The 14,112-nt window shown below is 41.1% G+C and overlaps 1 protein-coding gene across 1 annotated transcript in view; it reads left to right on the top strand.

Annotated features, from left to right (window-relative positions):
* PPM1H (protein phosphatase, Mg2+/Mn2+ dependent 1H) overlaps window positions 1-13,127 on the top strand; it is a 289,277-nt gene extending 276,150 nt beyond the window's left edge. The window contains exons 9-10 of the mRNA XM_082256727.1: window positions 10,401-10,552; window positions 12,305-13,127. Coding sequence (XP_082112853.1) covers window positions 10,401-10,552; window positions 12,305-12,452 — 300 coding nt within the window. The 3' untranslated portion in view covers window positions 12,453-13,127. The remainder of the gene's footprint in view (window positions 1-10,400; window positions 10,553-12,304) is intronic.
* Window positions 13,128-14,112: the final 985 nt, after the last annotated feature.

The following is a 14,112-nucleotide window of genomic DNA, read 5'->3' as shown; positions in this document are numbered from 1 at the left end:
TCTTCTAGTGATTTTAGGAAATTACCAAGTGTATGAATAGTATGAGAAAACTGGAGGAACAGAAATAATCTCTGGAGAAAATGACATGAGTTTCTCATTATTTACATGGAAGATATAGGAAGTTAAAGTTCTCAGAGTATGCTTTTAGGATGTTTTTGTTTGAAGTTGATGCTGGGTGATCCCACCTGGAAAAATAGTGAAGGCGGCATTCACTGCACAGATGGAACACAGAGTGCAGTGTGGGATTTGAGATGACAAAAGGTATTGAAAGGCAAGAGATCCTAAAAGGAAAAATAAATGGAAGGGATCTGTTTGCAATCAAATCACATTTCTTAAGTTCCTGTGTCTGTTTTGTAGTTAGCATATCATTTATAACAGCCTGAAATTTGGTCTTATTGTACTTGCCTTCCTTAAAGCGGTACTATCCCGCTTTTTGACACTTTTACCGACAGGTAAGCCTATAATAAGACTTACCTGTAGGTACAATTAATATCTCCTAAACCGGCACGGTTTAGGAGATATTTGCAGTGCATGCAGCTGCACACGCGAGCGGCGCATGCGCTCTGAAGGTCCGGGGGCACCTTCAGTTTTCCATGCCGGGAGCTTGCCGGAAAATCACTCCCGCACGCATGCGCGGGAGTGACGTCATCGCGGCTCCGGCCAATAACACAGCGCCGGAGCCCCAGAACCCGGAAGAGACACCGAGGGATCATGGCGGCGCCCGCAGCAGTGTCCGGGGGTCCATGTCGGGGCTTCGTTCTAAGGTAAGTAATACATAATGAGCTAGTATGCGATGCATACTAGCTCAGTATGCCTTTGTCTTGCAGGTTTTTTTTTTTTTTTTCGGGTTTACAACCGCTTTAAGCCTTCAACAAATTGTATGAACAACCTGACTAAATTGCAGTCGGCCACTATTACTATATTTGCAGCAAACTCTGACCTTACAAAAGCAAAAAAAAAAAAATTGCACCTCATGAACTACAGCTTTATACCTTCTCTGCATAAACTAGATGGTGTGCATGCATTTTATATTGCACATACAGTACTGTATGGAAGGAAAGAGGCAAATATTGATGAAAAATTTCTTCTAATATATTTAATATTACAAAATGGTATTTTATCCAAAATAAGAATTCTAGCTAGTATTAAAGATTAGAGAAGGCTATTGAGTATACACAAATAATAAAACTACATTTATACAACCTATTCTTGAAGTACATGCACTCTCCAACGGAAACATATTTGTGGTATAATTCCAACTTCAAACTGTTTACTTGTACATATATCCGTGCCTGTCAGGTGATCTAATGCTCAAAACTTTCACACATGCAAAGAGACTTTTAGGTTTGAGATTTAAAAGCACTCATTTGTAATTCTTCATTATCCAAAAATGTATCCATTAAATATACTTACCTAGATGGCTGCAGCACCGGTCCAAGCTGCAGCTGTCCCCCGCCGGCCCACACCATGCATTTTTATCTATGTGTGAGCTACAGAGCCCTTTCCTCTTATGTTATGGAGAAGAGGAGGTGGAGAGGTTGTTGTCCTGTCCTAGGGGGACAACACTGATGAGCATTATCATCCTAGGACAGAAAGTGTGTTATTCACAGGATAGCCATGTGAAAAATGAGCCTAAAAAGAAAACAAATGCATCTGCTACATTTAAAGCGGTGTTTCAGCCTTCTTTTCTTTTTTTTTAAAGAGAACCGGGATGTTCTTATCACTAAGTTTTTAAAAAGCTAACTATATGCAAAATCAATGTCAAAGTATTATAGTATTTTCTTTGTAAAACAAACTTTTATAATCCTTTGGCTGTGCGCTCACATCTTAATTGTGGGCATGTGAAGCCCACTACTGTAGTCTTCTGGGATAAGGTGCTGCTGGTTACCCAGCATGCACCTCCCGATCTTGCGTGGAAAACCCAAAGCGTGGCGCATAATTGTATGTCTGATTGCCATCACAATGGCGGCGGCAGAGGAGGGTCCCGCCCCGTGGTTGACTCCTGGGAATGATGACACACGTCTCTGAGGAGCCAGGGTGCCACAGGTTATGCCGCGGCACCCTGTGCAGGAAAAAAAAAAAAGAATACCCCCTGAAAAGAAAGTAAAAAAAAATGCCAATGTTGTTCTAACTTGCTGAATTGAAGAAGATGATGCAAAGTAAAAAATGTTGGTGGAACCCTGCTTTAAGGTCTTAAAAGCTGCAATTAATCACATTTGTTCTTAGGTTTAGATACCCATCAACAAATACAAGTGATCAATGCAAAACAATATTTTTCAACACTAATTTGTTGATATAATTAATCAATTGTCTTATCACATTTTGCATATATTCACAGAAAATTTAAATTTTATTACTTTATTTATTTTCCCCCATTTTTAATATAATTTAATTTCACACTTTCCACTATTAAATTTGCACTTTCAGAAGCTGTTCAACATCACACTTTGTATGTATTCATTAATATTTTTATTTTATTTTTAGCGCCGCATTTTTAGAATTAATTATTTCAAACACACTTACCACATAGGGAGTGAATATTGCAGGCAGCTAAACACAGGGTATTTCACATAGTAGCTCGCAAGATCACCTATTATCATATTTTAATCAGAGTATAGCATCAAGCCAATTAAACTCCTGGTATACTGATCTGGTAAGTTAGTAGCAGAGGGAGTTGTTAATCAGTTTCAGCTGCTTTGGTGTTAAATGAAAATTAACAACAGTGGTACTAGATGGGCAACAATGAGACGACCTCCAAAACAGGAATAGTTTTACAGGTAGAGGCCACTGTTTTGCAATTGGTTAGGGTCAGTGTCACTACTGGTAGCATGAGGCGATACCTGGACCCTATAGAGGTTCCACAGGCATTCCAACTCCTCCAGGATGGCACATCAATACCTGCCATTGCCAGAAGGTTTTCTGTGTCTCCCACCACAGTCTCAAGAGCATGGAGGAGATTCCAGGAGACAGGCAGTTATTCTAGAACAGCTGGACAGGGCCAAAGAAGATCCTTAACCCATCAGCAGGTCCGGTATCTGCTCCTTTGTGCAAGGAGGAACAGGATGAGCACTGCCAGAGTCCTACAAAATGACATCCAGCAGGCCACTGGTGTGAATGTCTCTGGCCAAACAATCAGAAACAGACTTCATGAGGGGGGCCTGAGGGCCCAACGTTCTCTAGTGGACCCTGTGCTCCGGCACAGTGGAGCTAATTTCCCATTTGCCATTGAACACCAAAATTGGCAGGCCCGCCACTGGTGTCCTGTGCTTTTCACAGATGAGAGCAGGTTCACTCTGAGCACATGTGACAGATGTAAAAGGGTCTGGAGAAGCTGTGGATAACATTATGCTGCCTGTAATATTGTTCAGCCTAACCGATTTGGTGATGGTCTGGGCAGGCATATCCATGAAGGGATGCACAGACCTCTACAGGCTAGACAATGGCACCCTGACTGCCATTAGGTAATGGGATGAAATCTTTGTACCCATTGACAGACTCTATGCTGGTGCATTGGGTCCTGGGTTCCTCCTTGTGCACGGTAATGCCCGTCCTCATGCAGCCAGTTCCTGGAGGATGAAGAAGTTAATACCATTGAATAGCCCCCACGCTCGCCTGACATAAATCCAATGGAACACCTCCGAGACATTATGTTTTGGTCCATCTGACGCCACCTGGTTGCACCTCAGTCTGTTCAGGAGCTCATTGATGCCCTGGTCCAGATCTGGGAGGAAATACCCCAGGTCACTATCCGTCTCCCAAGGAGCATGCCCTGATGTTGTCGGGAATGCATACAAGCACGTGGGGGCCATACAAACTACTGAGAACCATTTTGGGTTGCTGCAATGAGATTTCAGCAAAATGGACTAGCCTGCTGCATAATTTTTTCACTTTGATTTTCGGGGTGTCTTTGAATTCAGCCCTCTGTAGGTTGATAATTTTAATTTCCTTCTAACGACGTTGCATCCTTTTGTTCCTAACACATTACCCAGTCCATATCAGTGTAGATATCCAACATGATATTTTTACCCATTGAGATGTGATGTGTTTTCAAAATGTTCCTTTAATTTTTTTGAGCATTGTATATGTAAAAAACAAGGATCTGGAATACCAGGTTCTAGGGAGTCTCTGTACCCCTCGTGAATTTTGTACAAGGTAGATGGGGGGCCTTTTGGAGACCATCTAAAAAAAGAAAGACAAAATCAGAAAAGTAGAAAGAAAGCAGGGGAGAAGGGAGAGAGTGAAAGAAAAAAAGGGGGACTGGATTAAGGGACAAAAAGGGGCCAGTCATTCTGCCAATGCTCCAGGCCAAGCAAACCTTCTTTCATGTTCTCGTTATGGGTATTGTTTGTAAAATGTTTACGAAAATAATGAATTTAATCCATTTGGGAATAGGGCTGTAACATAACAAAATGTGGAAGAAGTAAAGTGCTGTGAACACTTTCCGGATGCACTGTAGAATTAATATTTTCTAGGTTTGATCAAATGATCAGGTAGCTTTGCAGAAAAAAACATAATCCTAGTTGTAGAGAACAGGACACAAGCCTTGTTTATCATAGGCCATTTGTTATTTACAGCTACCTTCAGGTGTATGGATACAAAAAATTCCCAAGTGTAAAAAAAAGGAACGCCTAGGTGTGCATTCACTCAATCTAACCTAAACAAACCTAAAATGTTTGTTTCTGGCGCTGGATCCTGTGTTAGGCACTTACCTGGGTTTGTAGTGCAGCATATGTAGTTAGCCACAGGGTGGTATACAGATCCAGGACCTTGGCCCATTTCTGTGGTTCCCAGATCTTGCTGTGGGTTTGGCTAACATGACAGGCAAAGATGAGTGAGATAACTGTGTCATATCTCCAAAATTATGGCTTTCCACCCACCTGTTTCCTTGAAATTGCACACAGCATCTTGCTGCACTCCTTCTACCATCTTCTACAAGGACATAGCCGCAGGACATGCACAATCCTATCCATTCCGGATGATGAATACCCCACTGGGGATCACAGAAGCAAGGGGGCTGGGACAAAAGGGTCGAATAGAATGTTCCACAGACTGCCTTTGAGAAGCTAACCATTGCTCAGGGTGATAGCTTCTCCCTTGTCTTGAAGTAATGTCCTGTAGTAACACCACTCCCAATTTCTGACTCTGGCTCCCTATCAGGCATGCAACATGCAGCCTGTCTGACAGAAGTATATTTCTCTGCTGCTAGCCATAAATTGTTTGAATAACTCTCCGCACTTCTTGAACCTTTCATTTCCTGAGACTAGAAATGCTACATGTTTTCTATTTCTTTATTTTTTATTTCTGATCCTGTTTAGTATTCAGGAGCTAAACCTCCTTTTCTTGAAAATACTATGGGGGGAAATGTTGAGGATCCTGAATATGTAACCAAGGCTGCAGAGGATTTTGCCTCCCCTGTATTTTGAGGTAAAAGCTGTGGCTTTACTCCCAAGACAGGGTACCTGGACCACTCCTACGGAAGAACTTCTCAGCCACAGCCTTGACTATGAACATCCAGGGGATAATTTGGTTCCTTCAAACCTTTAGCTGAACCAACTTTCCAAAGATTGCTCTCCAGCCCTTGCACTGTTTGGAGTACTTGAGTCTAATCTTGGACATAGCCCAAGACAGCATTTTTCTTTCCCTGACGAAGGTTGCTTCTCAAAGGACCCACTGGGGGACCCGCATGCCCATAATTTGGTTTCTGCATGAGGGTTCTGAGCTTGATGGTAACCTCTTTTGATTCTGCATGAGGGTTCTGAGCTTAATGGTAACCTCTTTTGAGGCAGTGTCCATTGCCCAGTCTTATTCTAAACCTCTTCAATCCAACATACAATGTGGAACAAACAAATACAATCCATGGATAATCCAATGCTTCTTTCCAGCCTAAATTCTCCCTGACATGGTGGCTTTCCAATCCTGCCCTTTATGTGCCCTGGAGGGTGGTGACACCAGATGCCAGTATTAAAGGCTGGGGCAGTGTTTACAACTTCCTGAATGTCCAGGGAACCAGGCCCCCAAAAGTCAAACCTTTCCAGCTACATCCTGAAACAGAGCCAGATTGTTTTTATGACATTGGACTTCTGCAACATCAGCAGGTCAGGGTACAGCTGGATAATTAGCTGACGGACTTTGCCTAGACCAGTGCTTAGACCCAGCAGGGTGGTCTCTGCACCCAGAGATCTTTCAAAATCTCTGTCAAATGTTGGGACAACCAGATATGGACATCCTGGCTTCCAGGTTCCACGACATGTTGAAAATATTTGTATCCAAGATCAGGGATCTACTAACCTTTGCATGGATCCTCTGGTACATTAGGCTGTATTCAAGTTGAATTACGTCTTCCCTCCCATCAAGATCCTCTCTAGATTTCTGTACAAGATAAAGAAGGAAAGAGTTCCAGTGATTCTCATTGCACAAAATTGGACTAGAAAAACACGACACACACACACACACACACACACACACACACACACACACACACACACACACACACACAGGTATCTGGCATACTCAGAACCTTGGCTTCTTCAAAATAGACCAGACCTACTGGTCTAAGGCCCCCTAGTCCGTCCTGCTTTTCAGTTTCTTTAATGGCATGGCTGTTAAAACTGAAGTCCTAAAAGATAGGGGTATTTCAGATTTTTTTTTTCCCCAACTCCCGTAAGAATCATGTAAAGAGATCTTTCTTGTTTTGCGCAAGGAAAGGAATGACCAAAGCCTTCTTTCCTACCCAAGGTGGCCTGTTTTTCCACCTTAACATGGACATTGTTCTTCCTTTCCTTTGTCCTGCCCCAAAACATTACAAGGAAATCACCCTACATTATCTAAAGCCACAGCCTCTATTTGAAAGACTCTCCCTCTTTGTCCTGCCTGTTGACCCTTGTAGAGGGCATCCTACTTCCAGTCATACACCCTTAGGGATAGATTTCCTTCTTTCCCTATCAGAGCCCAACATACCAACGAGGGTTATTAGTGTATCTTGGGCTTTTCAGCATCAGACAGGTCCACTGTTCACATGTATCTGACATTCTATCAGGGGGTTATTCAGGTTGTGTCTGATTCCAGTTCTTTTACTTGTTTTTAGTTCTTTAACTCGTTTACTTTTGGTCTTGTTGGCATTTCTTCTTGCTATGTTGCTACCCATCCCTCAGTTTGTTGATTGGGTATATCTGATGTTCTAAGACAGGGGTCTCCAAACTGTGGCTGGGTGGCCAGATGCAGCCCTTTTCTTGCCTTTATCCTTCCACTGATACAAGATACTACTCCTCCAACTGATGCCAACCATGGGGCAATATTCCTGTTACTGACATCAACAATGGGGCACTATTCCTCAAAATGATGCCAACGATGGGGCGCTATTCCTCCCACAGACACCAATGATTGGGCACTATTCCTTCCACTGACACCATTGTTGGGGCACTATTTCTCCCACTGACACCAACGTTGGGGCACTATTTCTCCCACTGACACCAACATTGGGGCATTATTCCTCCCAACTGACACAAACGATGGGCCGCTATTTCCCCAACTGATACCAATAATTAGGCACTATTCCCCCCCCACTGATACCAATGATGATGCACTATTCCCCCCAACTGATACTAACCATTGGGCACTATTCCTCCCAACTGACACCAACGATTGGGCACTATTCCTCCCACTGACACCAGCAAAAGGGCACTATTCCTCCCCATTATATCAAAGATGCATTGCTTACTCCCACTGATGCCAAGATAATTTCTACACCCAATGGCCGCAGTCCGGCCCCCCTAAAGTCTGGAGGACAGTAAACTGACCCTTTGTTTAGAAAGTTTGGCGACCTCTGATCTAGGAATACAGGTCCTGTACTGTATGAAAAAGTTAATAGGGATTTTGACTTACCTTTAAATTCATTACCCAGTACAGAGCACAGGCCACTCCCCTCTGTATTTTGGTCACTTCTTAATAATGGCTAAAAAAAAATAGTAGTCTCACAGTGGGAGGGGTTATGATTCGATAAACCAAAAGGAAAATGGACCGCACTCAGAAGTAAATGAAATTAGAAGTGTCTTTTATTCCTCATGAAGAGTCAATACAGACAGTGCATCACAGGGACATGCGACATGTTGACGCGTTTCACGATACAGAAGATCACTTACTCATAACCACACTATGATTCGCTCTGGGGCAGACCTAGCAAGTTTTTTTGCAAATGTTCTATTACCTGAAGGTAGCTGCATATAACCTGGAGTCTGTAAATACAAGGTCTGTGTCCTGTACTGTTCTCCAACATAGGGAATTTACAGGTAAGTCAAAAATCAGATTTTTATATCTTTCTCCAAAAAATTATTATCCTGTACAGTGCAATAATTATACCAGAACTCCAACCTCGCTTGGTACTGTCCCATCTGCTTTTGCTTCTGATACTTCGGGAAAAACTATGCTGCATTGCAGATGGCACACCTTTTGTCTGTGGATGCTCAACCACCACAGACCATCCTAGACACAAGGGGTGTCAGTCACTACTGCTGTGCCCTGTGTTTGGTACGCACAACTTCCATAAAGCCACTTTTATCTGGATTTGAAAGCCTGACCCTGCCACTTCCCTGTTCACACTGAATTATGGGACTCAGGAAATCCTCAGCAGCGGTTGATATTTTATCCAGACTAGTGACAACCTGATTGTTTCCACTGTGCAGAGTAGGTTAAAAATAAAAGACAGCGTAAGGCAGGCCATACACTGTACAGGAAAGAAATGTGCTTGATTCCCCCATCAGCATAGACAGTGTTCGCAGTAATCGCAAGTAAAATTCAGCAGGCTGGTTGTACCAAAGTTAATCGATCAATCGAAAGATTGAGCCTGCCCATACATGGTTTAAACTGTCTATGGCTGGCATAATTCATTTATTTTTTTCCTCTCCAGTTTAAACCACAAACATTTTAAAATAAGGGTAGAAAGCTGTACAGTGTGCAGGGGGTATTCACAATACTACTTACTGGGATTCTGCTTTAAATCTAAACCTATCTGGCTATTACTATAAGCCTTCCTTTATGGTGCAGTGCAAGTGTTACTGTAGTTGAGAAAGGCCCTGGTGCTTTTCCTTATCCGTGAAGTTATGTCATTAATTTAAAAGCAAATACCAGAATTCCAAGAAATCTGCTTTTCAGGCAAGGCTTTGAGAAGTGAAAATGCTGTTGCTAGAAAAATCAGTGGTTATTTTATAAACATTTCCTTTTTACAGAGAGGGAAGAATGCAGAGAGGCGTATTAAAACATCCCAGCCATGCGGCCATGCCAAATAAAGTGCATGTTTAGACGAGTTTGTGGACCACAGATGTATTGCTGAATTGAAAGGATTAACCAGCATGTCTGACCAGGCGTACTATTTCCAAATTGTAATACTGAATATAATTTTCTCTTGGCTGCCTTCACTAAAGCCGTCATGCTTTTTTTAAAATTACCACCGTTTCTTAGGTTAATTAAAGTGCTTTGCAAGCAGTGTCTGATGCTTGTAAGGTTTAGAAGGGAACTCAAGAAGTGAGCAGTGACAGTTGGAATGCCGACCCAGAGAAAAGGAAGTAGATGTTCAACAAAAGATTCATTTAGAAACTTGGAATGTACTGCAGTTTAGGCCAGAGATTGTCTCTGGATTGTGTAAAGACCACCAGTCAAAACTTTAAACCAATTTATGAAAGCGTAACATGTTTGATACAGACTCTTTGCCTGCTTCTTGTTCTGTTTTAAAGTAAACAAGAAATATATGCAATGTGCTGCAATACAACTGTAATATTAAATGAAGGGTGAACATAATGTATAGAAAAATATATTCAATACTGCAAAATGCACAAAAAACTTAGTACTTAAAAAAAAAATCTCATTATTAGCTTATATATCTTTTGTTTCCTCACAGTTTATGTATGTAATATGCAAATAACAATTGTCTATCAGTTTTCTTTATCTTTAACCACTTAAACCCCTTTGTGTAATGCTGGAAATGGACTTAAAATTAATTGAACATGTCATAATCAAGTACAACAAACTGCTCCAAAACCTCTTCATCAGTTATAAAAGGCTATTTTTAATCCTCCAGAACTTGATCTATCTTGGGCATACCAGCAGTATAGTAGTTGCACCAATCTACATCTGTTAGTTGCATTCGACTTTTCTAAAATTGGATGACCTACATGAAGGGTTTTATGCTGCAGAATGTTGTGGTTGGTAAAGTACAAAAAAAAATGCATTCGTGTGTTGTGAGATTATTTTTACCAGAAACCCAAAATGATCCTTCTTTTGCCAAGGTTCTTAGGTTTTCTGTAACATAAGGAAGTTTTCTAAAGTCCTCTTAATGGAAGGACAAATATGTTTTGGGACGTGAATTTATTTCAGCTTCCACCATTAATTATGTCCCTATTTTAATACAGGTGCGAGTTTATGATCTTCAGCAGTATGAGCACAGTGCAGATGATGTGCTAGTTTTGGCAACAGATGGCCTCTGGGATGTCTTGTTAAATGAAGAAGTGTCCGAAGCGGTTACAAATTTCTTAGCATGCTGTGACCCAGATGACCCTCACAGGTTTGTCTTTTTAATCTAACATTTTGGCATTGACAATATACACAACATATGTTTTTTCTGGATCACTGTGGATACATAACACATAGCCCTCATAAACTGAAAGCCATAATGTTGTGGTAACGTAAAAAACTTATTTTAGATATACACCTTCCAACTTGACTTTTCCTCATGCACAGATGTACCCAGCTGCTTTAATATCAGTGCCGACTGATGCTTTCCCCCCCACTCACTAGCTGGTCTGCTTTAATATCAGTGCTGACTGATGCTTTTCCCCCCACCCACTAGCTGGGAAGCCATTCTCACATTTTCATGAATACTATTGAGATCTGGAACTTTACAATGTATTGCACATTCTGATCACCCATTTTGCCCAAGACTCTTGTTAAGTGCTCATTGTATGCTTGGCATCCTTCCAGTCTCAGGTGCTCCAATCCTTCCATAATGATCATACAGTACTAAATTACAGGTGAGGAGACTGCACTGAGAAACAACCAAACAATTCAATACAGAAGCTGTAAAACAGTCTCCATAATCTGCCTGCATCTACCTTCATGTTTCTCCACCAACACTAATCTGCTGCTAGATTCTCTTGAAGTCTGTCCTCCTATGTTGGCTGCCACCCAGTACTAAATAGTGAGAAGGTGAAGGGTGCCACATGTGCCTCTCGCTATGAGATACAATATTTTTATAGCAGTGGGCCCGGAGGAAGCTCATGAAGGTAGGTACGATTGTGCTTGATTTGCAATTTCTAGGTTTGATTGATAGCGGTCAGTTAGACCCCATTCACACTAACGCGACTTGTCAGGCGACTTGGTCGCCTGACAAGTCGCGGTGGGTCGCTCGCCATTGATTAGCACAGGACCCGTTCTAATAGGAGCAACACAAGTCGCTCCGACTAAAAAAAAACGGTCCTGTACTACTTTGGGGCGACCTGGAGGCGACTTGCATTGACTTCAATGATATGAAGTCCGTGCAAGTCGCGCCGAGGTCGCGGTGCACAGGTCACCCCATCAAGTCGTGTCGCCCCTGTCTGAACGGGGTCTAAAGAGTCACTTTAAAGTTTGTTATGTTTGTTGTCAATGGTAGCTCTATCTCTATAGCACCCCAGTCTTACACCAAAGAACCTAGAGGCAAGTGGACCGTAATGTGGGTACACTGTGTTGTCATGTTTTAATCCTCTAATAATGGCAGGTGGTAACCACAGAAATAGAAAAGATATTTTAAAAAATTGTTGTTTTGTTTTGTTTTTTTTTTTTACATTGTATTTAAACCAAGAAGGCATAGTTACTAGACGTAATTTGGGGATTTCATATGATTTTTCTTGTAGAATAAATTTCTAAACCATATAAATCTCCAAAAGCTACCTAAATCCCTTAACTTTGCTATTTCAGCACTTCCCATTAATTAGATACAAAATTGGAAACTAAGAAAGGCTTTCTATTTTCATGCAATGAGAGCATTATGGAAGCTTGATTCTTCATTGCACGTAGTAGCAGCATGTTCAGACTCCTCGCTTGTAATAGCAAATAAACATTTGTGTTGTGCTGTTTTCTTTGAACGTTTATTGACAAACTGTCCCATCATTCACATTCATCTGCAAAATATAGGAATGCACACAAATGGTCTTTGGTCATAAATGTTCTAAGTGCTAATGCAATCAATACAAGCCAAGGTAATGCAAAAAGAAATCATATTTGTCTGCAGAATTGGTTTCATGGTATATACAGTAACAGTGTTGTTTGGTTTGGACAGATACACACTGGCAGCTCAGGACCTGGTAATGCGAGCAAGAGGTGTACTGAAAGACAGAGGTTGGAGAATATCCAATGACAGGCTTGGCTCGGGAGATGACATCTCTGTGTACGTCATACCATTAATACATGGCAACAAACAGTCTTAAGGATAACCTGGAGGCGGGCAGCTTTTATAAGTTATGTACTGTTAACCTGTTGTGAATGGGAACATGTATGAAAATTTCACTACTGATAAAAGGGCATTGCACAGTCTCTCAAAATGTATGTTTGGGACCTCAGATGGAGCATACTTAAAATGCTGCTAATGATATATGATTTCTTATATTGTACACTAAAAACCTAAACTAATGGGCCTATTTGGTAAAACACTGCAAAAAGTAATGTTGCACAAAAAGCAGTAACCTAAAGCTAACAGCCAGAATTCAGTTTGCATAGGTCACAGAAGTGGCTGATTATTTCTGGCTGGTTGGTTACTGAACTTTGCACAGTACTCTTTGTAATATTGAATAACCCTGTTGTTTTTTTTTTATTTTATTTGCGTAAATAAACTTATTTCTACTATGGTACTCTTATAGATACATGGAAGCACATGTATGTATATGTTAGTCTGGGTTAATTAGGATTATTAGCCTGCGCCTCCAGCCAATGTATGTTTAAATGTTATGCAGAAATCCATGCATCTGTTTTCATGACGCCAGTAATTGCAGCTTTATGAAGTATGTGACCTATATTTACATATTGCATAAATGTATGTATTACATTAATTTGGTAACTTACAAAGATAAAGTTAGTTTTACAGTGCAAGATCATCAACTCAGTTAAAGGGGTTAGTCCAGCCTACAGTGCAAGATCATCAACTCTGTTATTGGGGAAGTCCAGCCTAAAATTGAAATCTCTAAATCTACTTGCAGGCACTATCGAAGTTTAACCTATCTAGCCCTGTAAACCAAAACATACCTTTTCTGAAGCCTATCTAGTCCTGTCTCCAGAGAAAGCTCTGTGCAGGGCACAGCCGACAATGGCTGTGAAATGCCTGGAAATTAACGTCACACATAGACTTACTATGTATGGGGCTTCCGTTGTTGCTGCCTCTTTTGCACCCGCCTCCACAGAGAAGCCGCTGCTGACAGCTCGGCATGGGATTGGCTACAGAAAAGGTATGTATAGTGAGTTTTGCTTTCCAGGGTTAGATGGATTAGTCTTAGATTGTGCCTGCAAGTAGATTTAGAGATGGGGTTTTTTTTAGGCTGGACTTCCCCTTTAATTTACTGTACAGGTGAGCAGAAAGCCTTGTCATAAAGAGATTTAAAGTATATCTAAAGCTGAAGGATTTTCTTAAATGTTTTTTGTTTTTTAGATAGAAAAAGAAAGCGTTAAACCCATCTCAATTTTTTCTTCCTGGGTTCTATTGAGGAGACCTCCCTTTACTTTCTGTCCCATAAACACATAAGGGAAAGAGATAAAATCTCTGCAAAGTGAAAGATATCCCCTTTTAGACAGTTGTCAATACAAGTGTGTCCATTGGAAGATTGCTCCCTTTACTCCTGATCTAGTGACAGCTCAAACTTTTGGAATTTCTCTTACTTGGTAACGATAGCCATCAAGATCAAAAGAGGGTTGAATCTTCCCAAAAGAGAAACTGACAACAATAAGATCCTGACAGGGTTGACATTCTCTAATGTCTAAAACTTAATAAAAAAAAAAAGAAGAAAATTGGCTTTAGATACACTTTAAGGCTTTGTTTACACATATGCGAATTGGATGCGTTTTGGACGGCATCCAGATTGCATAAAATTAAAGAACATT

The sequence above is a fragment of the Pelophylax lessonae genome (genome assembly GCF_965119305.1).
Source record: "Pelophylax lessonae genome assembly, chromosome: 4".
Taxonomy (NCBI): Eukaryota; Metazoa; Chordata; class Amphibia; order Anura; family Ranidae; genus Pelophylax; species Pelophylax lessonae.
The sequence above is the reverse complement of the archived record's forward strand: the minus strand, read 5'-3'. Positions and strand labels throughout refer to the sequence as shown.